At 25.9% G+C, this 14,369-nt stretch overlaps 1 protein-coding gene across 2 annotated transcripts; it reads left to right on the top strand.

Annotated features, from left to right (window-relative positions):
- Nucleotides 1-9,922: 9,922 nt before the first annotated feature.
- LOC109804057 (protein PHLOEM PROTEIN 2-LIKE A9) lies at nucleotides 9,923-13,797 on the top strand. 2 transcript variants are annotated; one of them, XM_020365809.3, is made up of 3 exons: nucleotides 9,923-10,084; nucleotides 10,777-10,856; nucleotides 13,252-13,797. In XM_020365809.3, the coding sequence occupies exons 1-3, from the start codon at nucleotides 10,034-10,036 to the stop codon at nucleotides 13,598-13,600; spliced, it is 480 nt and encodes a 159-aa protein (XP_020221398.1). In that variant the 5' UTR covers nucleotides 9,923-10,033; the 3' UTR covers nucleotides 13,601-13,797. The 2 variants fall into 2 exon arrangements, with proteins under 2 accessions (XP_020221398.1, XP_082933003.1); XM_083076877.1 differs by having other exon boundaries at nucleotides 9,930-10,088; nucleotides 10,781-10,856.
- Nucleotides 13,798-14,369: the final 572 nt, after the last annotated feature.

Below are 14,369 nucleotides of genomic sequence, written 5' to 3'. Positions count from 1 at the left end.
CTCTTAAAAGTGACAAGTTTAAATGATAATAAATAATTAAAAAAAACTAGCTTATAAATATGATGGGGGACCATCAGCCAAAAAAAAAAAAAAAAAAAAAAAAAAAAAAAAAAAAAAAAAAAAAAAAAAAAAAAAAAAAAAAAAAAAACAGAGAGAAAGAGTGCAAAGAGAGAGAAGAAGGGGAAGAAAGAGTAAGAAGAGGAAAGTGAAAAAAAAAATTATGTTGTTAGTTCTTTGTAATTTTACGTTCTAAGGTAAGGGGAGGAGACTTTTATCTTTTTTAAGTTTTCTATATTGTTATATTTATTTGTTTTATGTTATATATATATATATATATATATATATTTATTTATTTAGTGAGCTGTCTCGAACCTCATTTACTTGCTTAATCTATGATATTTTTTACTCTAAATAATCAATGATGTGTTTCTAGTTTATGTTGTTTAATTATTTTATGATGTTTATAACTGTTATTTACTATATTAATATTTTTTAATACATCCCATATTTGTAAACTATGTTATAATAAATTTTAAATAATTAAAAATATTTTAATTTATTTAACTTAATTATTTTTTCTATTAACTATAATCTATATTGTTAAAATTTTCTTAATCTTATCTTATATCATTATTTATTATAAAGATAATGTTAATCTATGACCATAAGAATGAAAATTTGAATTAATTTATAGTTGGAGGTTTGACCTTGGGGATTTAAATGAGTAAAGAACTTAAGGCGAAATATCATTTTGTTATTTGATATTATGATAATGCTCATTTATCGTGACCAGTCACTACTTAAAATAATTCAAATTTTTATTATAACAAAAAGGACTAATATATTCACTTAATATTAGTTAAAAATATTTCTATGTATTTTATTCAATTATTGATAATTATTGGATAATTGTTCTCACTCCTTATTTTCTTTGTTTTAAAATTAAATTAAATTTATTACAAAATAGATGAATTTACCTGTAATACTAGGTCATTTTACAGTTGTCATTTTCGCTATTTTTCTGGAGGGAATTGGAATGCAGATGCTATTTCCAACTTTGTCACGTTTCAAGACATAGGATTATTTTCATTTATTTTTTTTCCCGATCAAGAAAACCCCACTATTATTGATGAATCTATTATAATAACTTTCTTTTTATCACCTTCCAACCATGCTAATTCAATTGTAAATTTATTTCCACCACCAATGTAAATATTACAATAGAAGTAGAAAATATATATTTAAATAAGTATGTTATTGTAAATATTTTAGAATGGTATGTAATGTAAATATGAGCTAACTATATATATATATAAGTTCACAAAATCTTCTTTATCTTTATGTAAAATATTATTAATGTTATAATTGCATTAAAAATTTATAAGAAATATATATATTTTGTATTAAATTTAAGAACTATAAAAATAGGAATTACATTTTAATGGTATAAGAACAACGAATGTATAACTTGGGGAAATGTGCAAACCATGTTTTTATAATAAACTAATCTATAAAAGTTTCATATGGTAGGAATAAGAAATAAAAAACTTATAGAGGCTATGAAGCTATTAAAGGCATGGTTGTAGCCTTGTTAAGAAATCAAAGACTAGAAGGAATGGGTGAGTCATAGGGATTGTTTAAGTTTAGAAGAAATAAACCTTCTCATTTTGACGGAGGATATAATCCTGAAAAGGCTAAATTATGGATGAAGGAAATAGAAAAGATATTTTGAGCCATGAATTGTCTTGATAACCAAAAAGTGAATTATGTAGTGTTTATGTTAGTAGGAGAAACAAACTATTGGTGGGATAGTACAAGAAGGTTGTTAAAAGGAGGAGGAATAATTATTACATGAGAAGTATTTACAGCTAAGTTTTTTGAAAAATATTTTCCTAATGATGTTAGGAGGGCTAAAGAAATTGAATTTATGCAATTAAAACAAGTGAACATGATAGTAGGAGAATATGTTTCTAAGTTTCAGGAATTGGGGAAATATTTTGCTTTCTTTTATCACCCTGATGAAAGAACGAAGTGTATTAAATTTGAGGATGGACTTAGGCCAGAACTAAGAAAGGGAGTATGAATATTAGAAATTTCTATTTTTTTTACACTAATCCAAACCAAGACCTACTAAAATTGAGAGAGTTTATACTATGCTTGGCATTGAAGCTGCTCAAAACAATGATCTAATACAAGGTAAGAAAAATAAATTAGAAAGTTAAGTCCCCTAATGGGGTAGTGACATTAGAGGAAAAGAAGTTGCAATATTTAAGAAAAAAAAAATTAAAGGCAAAGTTGATGGAAGAGCATGGACCAAGGGTCCAACCTCTAGAGCCATGGCCAAAAGATTACAAGAAGATTTGACTGCTTTAGAGCTTGGTGGGCCCATGGTACTCTTCACATGGGCTTTACAATAATCCACTTATGTTGTACTTATCTTTGTAGTATAGGATTTACATGTTTTGGTCTTGTATTTCTGGACCACTTAGATTAGGGTTTTAGGCCCTAGGCTTAGTGGGCCTATTTTTGGGCTTTATGGGCCTTGGGTATTTTGGTACCCAATATTGAGCTCATTTTGTTTCTTTTATTATTTTTTATTATTTGTATTTGATTGACCAATGTATTTAGGTCCTTAGAGTAGAAAATTAGAAGGAATACTAAAGTAGGCTAGATTGGATAAGTCTAGGTTTCATTTAGAAGTAATTTGAGTTGAATTTGGGTCACATATTTTAAGCCAAGTGTGGCTGCACATGTGATGCCCAAATCCACCTTAAATGCTTGCTAAATGTAATTTAGATGCATGGTAGCTCCTAGAATCATGGTGATGCACATATGGTTGTCGAGAATTTGAATTCAAATACCATTTGAAATTTAAATTCTTGGTGCCAAATGTTTAGCTTGTGATTTGCGTCTAATAGAAAAGAATGACTCAATCCAAGAGGGAGGGGGTGAATTGGATTCAATGACACTTAGATTTTTTTAGAGTTTAAGGATCTTGATTTATTTAAAAACTTCTCTAAAATCAATTTCCAATGAAGTATATTGAACCTCTTAGTATATGAGAATGACTCTTATATGATTTCTTGATTCACTACAAGAAAATGATGATTTTGCGACGGTTATATGGCCTACATTGCGACGGTTAGAACTGTCGCAAAGACAACATTGCGACGGTTTGGGAACCGTCGCAGAATTGTCCGTCACCAGGCAATTTTGCGACGGTTATCAGAACCGTTGCACAAACCGTTGCAAACTTGGAATTACGACCCTTTCATCAATTGTCGCACCAACTGCCTCTATATTAACATTGCGACCCTTTCATCAACTGTCGCACCAACTGTCTCTAAATTAATATTACGATTCTTTTTTTACCCGTTGAAAATTATAATTTTTTTTAATTTTAATAAATTTATTAATGTAACAATCCTCATATTTGGCCTCTAAAGGGTTCTATTTCACAATATTTCACTATTTAGCATGTTTTATCCTTACTTGTGCAATTTCTGGGAAACTTCCCAGAAGGTCACCCATTCCTGTACTACTCCAGGTCAAGCACGCTTAACTGTGAAGTTCTGATAAGTAGGCTACCGAAATGTATATGTATGTTGTCAGTATAACTTGTACAAATTAATTCATTTAAATTATCCTCAAATATACAATCTCATATTTGTACTATAATAATAATATATAATACTTTTATATTATGAATAATAATAATAATAATATATTTAGTTATTCTTTATTTATATGTACTTACTTTTATAATTAACATCTACTTATTTCTATTTAAAATTATAATTTAAATTATTTAATTTTATAATTTATAATGATAATATAATTTATAAAATTATAAATATTTATTTATTACATACTTATAAATTTAATTTTAATATTTCAAATAATTATTAATTAATTTAATATATTTATTTACCTTAAATCAAACATATAAAATTCAAAAAAATGTATTTATCCTTGTTTTAATTTCTAATTATCAACTATTAATAAAATACTAACTTAAAATCTTATCTAATTATATATAATATTCTCATATCAAATTTAAAAGCAGATATTAGTTATACAAAAATATTAAGATCATATAGTAAATTGTCAATAAGATTTTAGTTAAATAATTTAAAATAATTAATGTTTCAATTATATTGTTAATTAGAAAATAATTTATTCCAAAACTAATTAACTTTTTTATATTAATTATTAGTAAAATTTAATAACTTTTAAATTAACAATTAATTGGATCGATGAAATTCAACACACACCATGAGTTATTGAGTGGAATAACTTTACCAAGAGTTATTTTGTAAGTTATCTTAAATCAAACATATAATATTCAAAAAATGTATTTATCCTTGTTTTATTTTTTAATTATCAACCATTAATAAAATACTAACTTAAAATCTTATCTAATTATATCATAATATTTTCATATCAAATTTAAAATCAGTTTTTACATTTTCGACAAATATAAATTTTTCTGAAATATCCTATCAATAATATAGCTTTTCCTACAAAAATTTTCTCATCGAAAATATAAATTTTTCAATAAATTGAATTGAATTTTATAAGAAATCATCTTCGATTAATATAACATTTTGTATATATGATTTAAGAGTAAAAGATTTTCAATTTAACGGTTGAATTTACAAATTCACATTTAATATAAAGTTATTGAGCGGTGTAACACTTAGTAAAATTTACACCGATGTAATTATAACCCCCCTCATATATATATATATATATATATATATATATATATATATATATATATATATATTAAATGTGACTTTTACTAAGTATTACACCGCTCAATAACTTTATATTAAATGTAAATTTGGTAAATCCAACTGTTAGATTGAAAGTTCATATCTCTCATAGATTATATATACAAAACTTTATATTAATCCAAGATGATTTGATACTTTATTTTTATAAAACAAAATTGATGTAATATATTCATTTCAAAATACACTAAAATATAAAGACTTTGATTACCTTCCAGTTGTTCAATTTTAACAAAATTTGATATACACTTATAAAGTGATATGAACTTTCAATTTAACGGTTGGATTTACAAAATTCACATTTAATATAAAGTTATTGAGCGTCATAATACTTAGTGAAAGTTACACCGGTATAATTATAACCCCCTATATTATATATATATATATATATATATATATATATATATATATATATATATATATATATAGGGACGGATGCACGTTTGGAATAGTGGGGCCCTTGCCCCCACTACTATTTGACATATACATAATTTTTTTATCTAAAAAGTAATATATTTTAAAAAATAAAAATTATATTCTAATAAAATAAAATATAGATTCTGAAAAAAAATATTTATTTATTTGATATCTGTCAAATTTTTGAAAGAAATTAATTCTCATGTGATAAAAAAAATTTCTTAAATAATGAATTAATTTTTAAAAAAGTTTAATTATAATATATATATTGATATATATATATATGTCTTAATACTCACATATATAATGTAATATATTAAAATAAATAATTTTTTGATAAAATAAAATTTGTCCATGCATGTTTATCTTTTGTTTTTATTTATTTATTGTATACGTTGATTGGAAAAATCAAAATAGTAAAATTGTATATATTAATTAAAAAAATCAAAATAAGAAAAATCTGAAGATTTATCTTCCATTTAGAATTGTTATTATAAGATATATTTTAAAATAAATTATCATTTTAAAATATATATTAGATATTAAAAACATATTTATATCATAAATAAATTAAACTGGATTTTTATAAAATTTAACATATTTATTTTTATATTTTTAATAGTGTTATAAAGATGGAATTTAAAATAAAATTTATAAAATTTAACATTGTAAATTATTCAATAATATGTGATCTGATAACTCAAAAATTAAGTTATAAAATGATAATTATATTTATTTATATACTCTAACACATCTTACATACAAGATAAATTCATAAGTTTGTTGAAAGATAAATTTATATTTTAGTCACGATTTTGAAATTATATAAAGAAAAAAAATCGTGTACCTCATGTTAAAGGAAGTATATATAAAATTGTTAATAAAATATAAGTTTATTAAGATAATATACATAATACTTCAAAAAAAATTTAATTTTAATAAAAAAAATTGTCTTGTAGATTGCGACGGTTTATAGTAAACCGTCGCAATGCTGAAAATTTTGCGACGGTTTATGACTAACTATCGCAATATTAAAAAAAATTTGCGACGGTTTATGATTAATTGTCGCAATCTTCAACAAATTTTGCGACGGTTTATGATAAACCGTCGCAATGTTCAACAAATTTTGCGACGGTTTACGATAAACCGTCGCAATGTGGAACAATTTTGCGACGGTTTTTGATAAACCATCGCAATGTTAAACAAATTTTGCGACGGTTTATGATAAACCGTCGCAATGTTCTACAAATTTTGCGACGGTTTACGATAAACCGTCACAATGTTGAACAATTTTACGACGGTTTTGAAAAACTGTCGTATGAAGGGTCGCAATATCAAAGCGACGACGATTTCTAGATAACCGTCGCAATTTGTCCGTCGCAATTTATCATTTTCTTTGTAGTGATTAAATCTTTATTGAATTAGCTTAAAGAACAATTAATATGCAGTGCTTATGTTCTAGTTTAAACCATTTTAATCATACAAGTCTATTAATCAAGACCAAGCATTTTAACATTCAATTAAAGATTGTTCAATGTAAGAGATAAGAATGAAAGAAGAGTGCAAAGTATTTTATCCCAGTTCAGCCACTCCACATGTGACCTACACCCAGTCCTTAATCATAACCTAATCAAGATTTATTCCACTATCTCAATGAAGAATTTTTACAAGCATACCACACATGCACACACTTCAACACATAATATAGACCTTTTTTGCACCCAAGAAAACACTTCTTGTAGAAACCCACTACAAGAATTCCTTGCCACTTGAGAAACTTACTCAAGACTTTTAACACAATACATGAAAGAGATTAAAGGAACGAATTCACCTGAAAACTGAACAAATCAGACTATGAATTCTTGACCAATCTTAATTCCTCTTTCTAAGAATGTAGTGATGACGATGATTCTTCTCAAAGCATTTCACAAAATGTTTTACTTGGTTTCACAAAGAAAACTATCCAATAAGATCATAAAGATCAAAAGTTTATCACAAAATTCTCACAATATCACTTGATTAAGTTTCTGAAAGAGAGAAATACTTTTACAAATATTTTAGATCGAAATAATCGATTGTTTTTAAGGATAATCGATTATTTTGTTTTTCATGAATTCTAGAAATCATTCCAGATCACAAAATAATCGATTATTTTGTAAGATAATCGATTATTTCAGAGAGAACCTTTTGGAATAATCGATTATTTTACAGATAATTGATTATTATAGCAAGGTTTCTCAACCTCTTGAAAAACAAAGTTGAGATAATCGATTATTTTGAGTTCATTTTCAAAATTCAATTTCACACATTCAAAACCTTTCCAAGTTATTTATCATCATCATACTCACTCTTAGACAATTTAGAATTAAGATTCAACTCATGCACAAAGCACAAACATGCATAGAAAATAAAATTGAGTAACAAAGCAACTCAACACATAAGAACACATAAACTACTCCTATTACATTTGGTATTCATTCATGATCTTCATGTTTTCTCTTTTCTTCATGTCTTTTGTTTTCATCAAAATTCTCAGAACTTGATTCACCATCCATGAATCTCAACAGCGCGAACCTTGCTAGCCTCCATGCTTATTTAAGTCTTGATCCATCACACTTGTAATCACTTTTGATATATGAGAGATTTTCAGCACATTGCTTTAACAAAGTCTCCCTCAAAAGTCACCAAAATCCCTTACTTAGTTCTAGGGAATCCGAGAGCTTCTAAGCTTTTGTGAGCATTCCTTTGAGTTTCCTTACTTGAGTGCTTCCTTCTTTAGCTTAAGAACACTTGTTTGGTGTTCGATTCTGGAGATTCAAATCCATAATTGATCCTCAAGGAAGAAGATCGTGACATTGGAGAAAGAAAAGGAAGAAACATCAATTACTTCACTTGCCTCACTCCATCAAAGGTCTCCAAAAGGGATAACAACACTAAAAAAAATAAATATAGAAGTTCCCTAATAGAGATAGTGACACTTAAAAAAACAAAAAAGAAAAGAAAAATTTAAATTTCCCAATCCCTACAATAACACATAAATAATAATAATAAAAAAAAATAGTCTCCCAAAGTCACCAACGACACTTAAATGATAATAATAATAACAAAAAAAATTAACACTACTAGAAAAGTGTCATTTTCTTGCAAAAAAATATTCGCAGAAATTTTTTGCGAATTTTCCTGCAAAAAAATATTTGCAGAAATTTTTGGCGAAAAATAATTTACAGATATTTCTTACAAATTTTGCTACAATTTTAATAATCATAGAAATTTTTTTCCATGGTAAAAATTTGCAGAAAATATTGTAAGAATTTTATTTTGTTTCTTGCATATTTTCTTGCAAAAATAAATTCGCAAGTAATGTTTACTAAATGGTAGAAAAATTTTGCAGGTAACTTTTCCTGTGAATTTTCCTGCAAATTTTAATCCACAGGAAAAATAAAAGAAAATATATTTAAATTTATAAGTTTAATATTTTAATAAAACTTCAAGTCCCACATCGATTGAAAATAAAAAAATTAAAGAGTATATAAGTTGGGGTAACACTTACCTTACAATTTGATTTATATGGTTGAATGTTAGGCTTATAATCTACAATCTTAGAATTTAAAAGATTATGTATCACATGTTGGAGGCATGGAAACAAATGCTTCGGATGAATTCATTATGAGCATTTCAAAGTTGAAAATTTATTGATAGAATTTATAGTAATTTTTTTAATTTTTTTCGCAAGAAATTTTGCAGGAAAATTTTCTGCTAATTTTAAAATTCGCAAAATAAATATTATCCACGAAGATATTACCTGCAGATAAAATTTTACAGGAAAATTTGCAGGAACAACGTTTCCTCCGAATTTTTATGAAAAATTTGAAAAAAAATCGCATGTAATAAGAAAAATTCTAGTAGTGTAAGTCTCTAATCCTTGCAAACCTTGCAGTGACAATCAATAAAAAAAATTAGTCTTTTAACCCTTGTAGTGACACTTAAAAAAATTAAGTTCCTAACCCTTTGCAGCGGCACTTAATTAATAAAAAAATAAATAAAATTGAGTCCCCAACCCTTGCAGTGACATTTAAATAAAAAAATTAAGTCCCTGATAAGGGATAACATCACTATGCACCAAAAAAGAAAAGTTAGTCCCTGAAAGTAGTGACATTACAAGAGTAAAATATTGATTCGACTCTATTTTTGAGCTAAACTTAAACGATTATTTAAGAAAAAATGACATGATAAAGAGTAACGTTATGTTGACCTATGATATCCCATTTTTGAAAATAGTTTAAAAATATCCTCGTTTAAGTAATAAGTTTTCTAAATATTCCCTTTAGATAAAAAAGCCCTATTACACGCACTCGCCCATGCACAGAGAATCGATTTGTTCGCAGACATTACGCAAGGATATTCGTACCTTTTTGTGTATATAATTTAATTTGTTTATCATGCATCCTTGCAACATTTTGAGAATATTTATTCATTTATTCTGAAAAATGAAAAGGTATTATTGATAGAAGTGCTTATTCACATGCAAATCGTTTAAAAAGTTAATTCCATTTTCTTGATTCCTTTTGTTCAAGTTGTTCTTTTATATATTCCTTTCCCTTTTCCTTTTCTTCTAAGACAACTTTATGCTTCTCCTCTAGCCTTGAATTGTATTATTCCATTTCTCTTCGTTGTTATCTTATTACCTATATAAAGGGTTCCTCAAACAAACTCTTCTTATAGTTTCTTCGTTGATATATAAAGCACACATAGAGAGAACAAAAAAAAAAAAAGAAGAAGAAGAAGAAGAAGATACAAACAATTTTTGCAGATTTTAAAGAATGTCTTTCAAGAAGCCTCATCAGAAGTTAGATGCTAGGTTCATAACACAGGCAAGTATACGTTCTCTTATGCCTATATAAAAGTCATATTTTACAAGATATTTATTTATGATAATTACAATATATATCATTTGTATTTTAACTGAATTTTTTCCCACCATAAAGTAGGTTATATTCATGACTTATTTATTTATTTCAGGCAGGAGACTTATTTTTGTTTTTAGAAAATATCATTTGCGTGCTCAGTTTCTTATTTTTCCTTTAATTAAAAATAACATCTTACTTTCGTTCTATTTTGTATTTTTGAAAATTTGTATAAAATATCATATAAAAATATTTATATAATTATTTAAAATTAAAATAAAGTCACATTTTAAATATAAATAGTAATAAAAGTAAAATAAAGTTTTTAATTATAAAAAAAAAACCAAATGAACATTATCTGAGAGATCGATTACCTAAATATACACGAGATGACTTCAATATTCAAGTTTGAAAGTTTAAGAATATGTAAACATTAAATTAAAAAAAAAAATTCCAATTTTTCCCACTCATCTAGACATGTCTCCAAGAATTTCTCTCTCTCTCTCTGTCTGTGTGTGTGTTTTTAACCCATCTAAATAATACATTTTTTTAGTTCTAATTATTTATTTTTCTTGTTTCTTCATTTTATTTCTTTTCTTTTTATTTCACTGTCAATGATGCTGGAATTGCCTATAACAATGATAAAAATATATGTGCAGGAAGGCGACAAGTTTGTGATACTACCTAAAGGACTCAACATTGTGTGGGGAAATGATTCTCGATACTGGAAAGTACCAGAGTAAGCATTATAATTATATGAATTACATTCTTAATATTTTTGGAAAAACAAAAATTAAAATTTGTAATCTCTCTCAACGTTTCTGTTTTCTATATTTAATCATTACCGATTTAATCTGATTTCTTTTAATATATTCGAAATCGATGCGTTTTGGTCCCTTTATCTATCTATATTTACATAACATTCATATAAGATTAGCATAAAAACTTTTACATTATGAAAAAAAAATTCAGATATAATTTTTTTAAAAAAAATATATATTACAAAATTTTAAAAAATTAATTGTATTCTAAAATTTATAATTACATAATAACATTAAAACTTATGTTAACAATCTATTCAAATATATATAGAGAAAGGGGGGTGGGGAATAAAAATAAAATGCATGTTTAAATATGTGTATGTCTATATAAATTTAGTTGTATTTGATTTTAGTCCTTATAATTTATTTTTTATTTTTAAAATTTTGATACTTTTTTAGTAATCTTTTTAAATCTTTACTATTAAGTCTAGTTAGTAGATAATCTTGTCTCCTTAAATATATGGTCAGAGGTTCAATTATTTGTTTTTATATATGAAAAAATATTTGTTCAAAAAGGTTAATACTTAAATAAATCTTAATACATTGATTAATAAATTATTAATTTTTAGTCTAGTTAAAGAATTGCATGAAAATGTAAAAAATCACTAGAATCAATCTAGTGGTGAAGGATTGGGTTAATATGAATAAGATCCTAAATTCAAAAATTATTGTTATCATAATTTTGATGGATTAACTTTTTTTTTTTTTTACAGAATATATTGATTTGTTAAAGAAATATATCATTAGCACTAGTTAATTTATTATTAATATGATGAACAAAACAAGAAATATTATTTTAGACAATTAAGATAATGAAGAATATTTTAAATTGAAATAATTAAATTATTTTTAGATACATAATTTAACTCCAATTAGTAAAGAATGAACTCATTTCTTAAAAGAATGTGATGAGTTTGATTCTTGTCCATATGATTTTTTGGTGGATAAGTGTTTATAGAACCTTGAAGGCACCTTAGCTTTGGTGGGCTCTCGAAACCCAACTCACCAAAGCTTTTCTCTCTAAAAAAAAAAGGTTTCATTAAATATATTGATTATCTATATTAATGGACATAGGGGATACTAAAACCTTTAAAGGCTTTCTAGTCTTTATTTTTGTAAGACTATTTTACTTTTGAATATATTAATATATTAATTATTTTTATCTCTCCTCCACTGTTTTTTTGACACATTGTTCTCTCAATTATACAACTTATATCTTTACTTTCACTTACTACTCACACAATAAAATCTCCCACTACTACTACTACTATTATTATTATTATTATTATTATTTAAAAAAAAAATAGAAGCACTAAATGTCTCTTTTCTCCTAGTTATATATAAATTAAGTAATTAAATATAATTTATTCTTATTATTTTTAATTTTTAATTTATTATGAACAATTATCTTTATTACATTGAATAGTCTTCTCATTTTTCAATCTTCTAATTATTTTAAAATATTACATGTTCTAGTCTAGAGAACAAATTAGGATTAATCTAACCGCTCAACTAAGGCAGAACATTTAAAAGTGTGATTTGTCTTACTTTACTTTAGGGTTAGAGTTTTTATGTTTGATTGTTTATGAGTTCATGAATCCCAAGAATTTTGGGATTTGATAAGATAATTTAAGATCATATCTAAGATTTAGTCTTGATTTTCTAAGATCAGAACAATATATACCAACCTCATTGAAAATGACTAACAAACCTTTTGTTAAATTTATATGTTAAGTTATGTAAATTGGTTATATCCCAACTTTAGTATGCCATCCATAACTAGGCCTAAGTGTCTTGACAAGTTCATTCTCCCAAGTCCATATAGGATTATATCTTTGATGATACACTTACCTACCAGCTCCGAACCTAAAAGGTAAAGAGGTTTCGTTCAAATTATTTGTTAGCCAATTTAGTCATCCATGTTAATTAATGTACTTATGTCAATATTCAATCAAGATGACACATAGGTATCTTGACAAGTCCATCTCGAATTATATCCAAGATGGTACAATACCTTTATAAAAGGTTATAATTTATTTTATCATTATGATATACTTTTTATTATCTAAAATATATCTTACGTTCACTATTTTTTTCCCTTTAAAAGTCTACTTTTAATTGAAATTATTTCCCTTAATTTAATAAATAGTGATTAGACTAAAAGTCTCATTATTTAATGTTAGGGATAATTTTGATATATATGTGTGTGTAATGTTATGAATTTATTTAACAAAGTTTAATTATTAGGTATTATATAACGAACCAAATATTTGTTACATATGTTTTGATATTGTACAAATAAATAATTTTCAGACAAGGTGCTGCAGAGTTGACACAAGTTTCATGGTTGGAGGTATCGGGTGTGGTAAAAATAAGTAATCCGAAGAAATACAAGGTTACATTTGAGGTGAAAGTTAAAGAAGATGGGTTTGGTTGGAAAGACACAGATGTTCTAGTGATGGCAAAAGTAGGGAGAGCAGGAAAATACATTTATAAGGCGACGAAAATAAGTCCTGGTTGCGACATGAGCATTCCTTCTGATTCACTTGAGATTGATGTGGCCAAACCTTCAGACCTTCATTTTGGATTATATGAAGTGTGGAGTGGAAAATGGAAGGGAGGCCTTCAAATTTTAAGAGCAGTGGTCTCACCTACGACTTAGAACTCTTATGCTCCCACCATCATTTCATTCATAGCTGTGACATAAAATGCAAGTGATGTTAGAATAACAGTGTGCTTTGGTCATGCTGAGACGTATTATATATATGGGTCTGATAGAGAAAATTATATAAATAAAATGCTAATTATGATTGCCTTAAATTAATATTTGTAATAAATAATGGATTTCATTATGTTTTACTTTTCTTTCTCTTTTCAGATTAAGGTTTTAAAACTAGTTCACAATTGTTTATTTCAGTCGAAATGTCAAAAAAAAAAAAAATTTTCACTCTTTGCAATTATGATTGCAATTGCATCAGTTGCATTTGTTTGTAATTTTCCACGATATTAAGAATTTTGATAAAAGTACACCTCGTTCAATCGTAATTTAACTGTCTTCGTGAGACTATTAGTCACACTTTAGTATTTTCTTTTCTTAAAAACATTTTTTTTTGTAAAGTCTTGCTAGTTGCACCAACAATTAAATCTATTCGACTAAGAAACTAACATATTTAGTGAATTATAAATTATCTTTTTCAAAAACTAAAACAAGGAATTTTAAACAACTACTAGAATAATAATGGAGCCGTTAGTTTTGGTCTTCTCACAACCAAATCAAATTTCAAATAAAACATGAACAACTTTATCTTTTTAGCTCATACATGGGTACAAAATATAATAAGTTGCATTAAAATAAAAATAAAATATAACTAAAGGTGTTTCATTCATAAGAGGTGCACCTTGGATCAAGTCATCAAACCATAGGACTCTCT

The sequence above is a fragment of the Cajanus cajan genome, chromosome 6, assembly GCF_000230855.2.
Source record: "Cajanus cajan strain Asha chromosome 6, NIPB_CcT2T_4, whole genome shotgun sequence".
NCBI lineage: Eukaryota > Viridiplantae > Streptophyta > Magnoliopsida > Fabales > Fabaceae > Cajanus > Cajanus cajan.
The sequence above is the reverse complement of the archived record's forward strand: the minus strand, read 5'-3'. Positions and strand labels throughout refer to the sequence as shown.

Excerpts from the sequence above, each read along its gene's own strand:
- LOC109804057 (XM_020365809.3), top strand. The coding sequence starts at position 10,034 with ATGTCTTTCAAGAAGCCTCATCAGAAGTTAGATGCTAGGTTCATAACA. Across the intron at positions 10,085-10,776 it reads ATGCTAGGTTCATAACACAG|GAAGGCGACAAGTTTGTGAT; the intron begins GCAAGTATACGT and ends ATATATGTGCAG. Across the intron at positions 10,857-13,251 it reads CGATACTGGAAAGTACCAGA|ACAAGGTGCTGCAGAGTTGA; the intron begins GTAAGCATTATA and ends AATAATTTTCAG.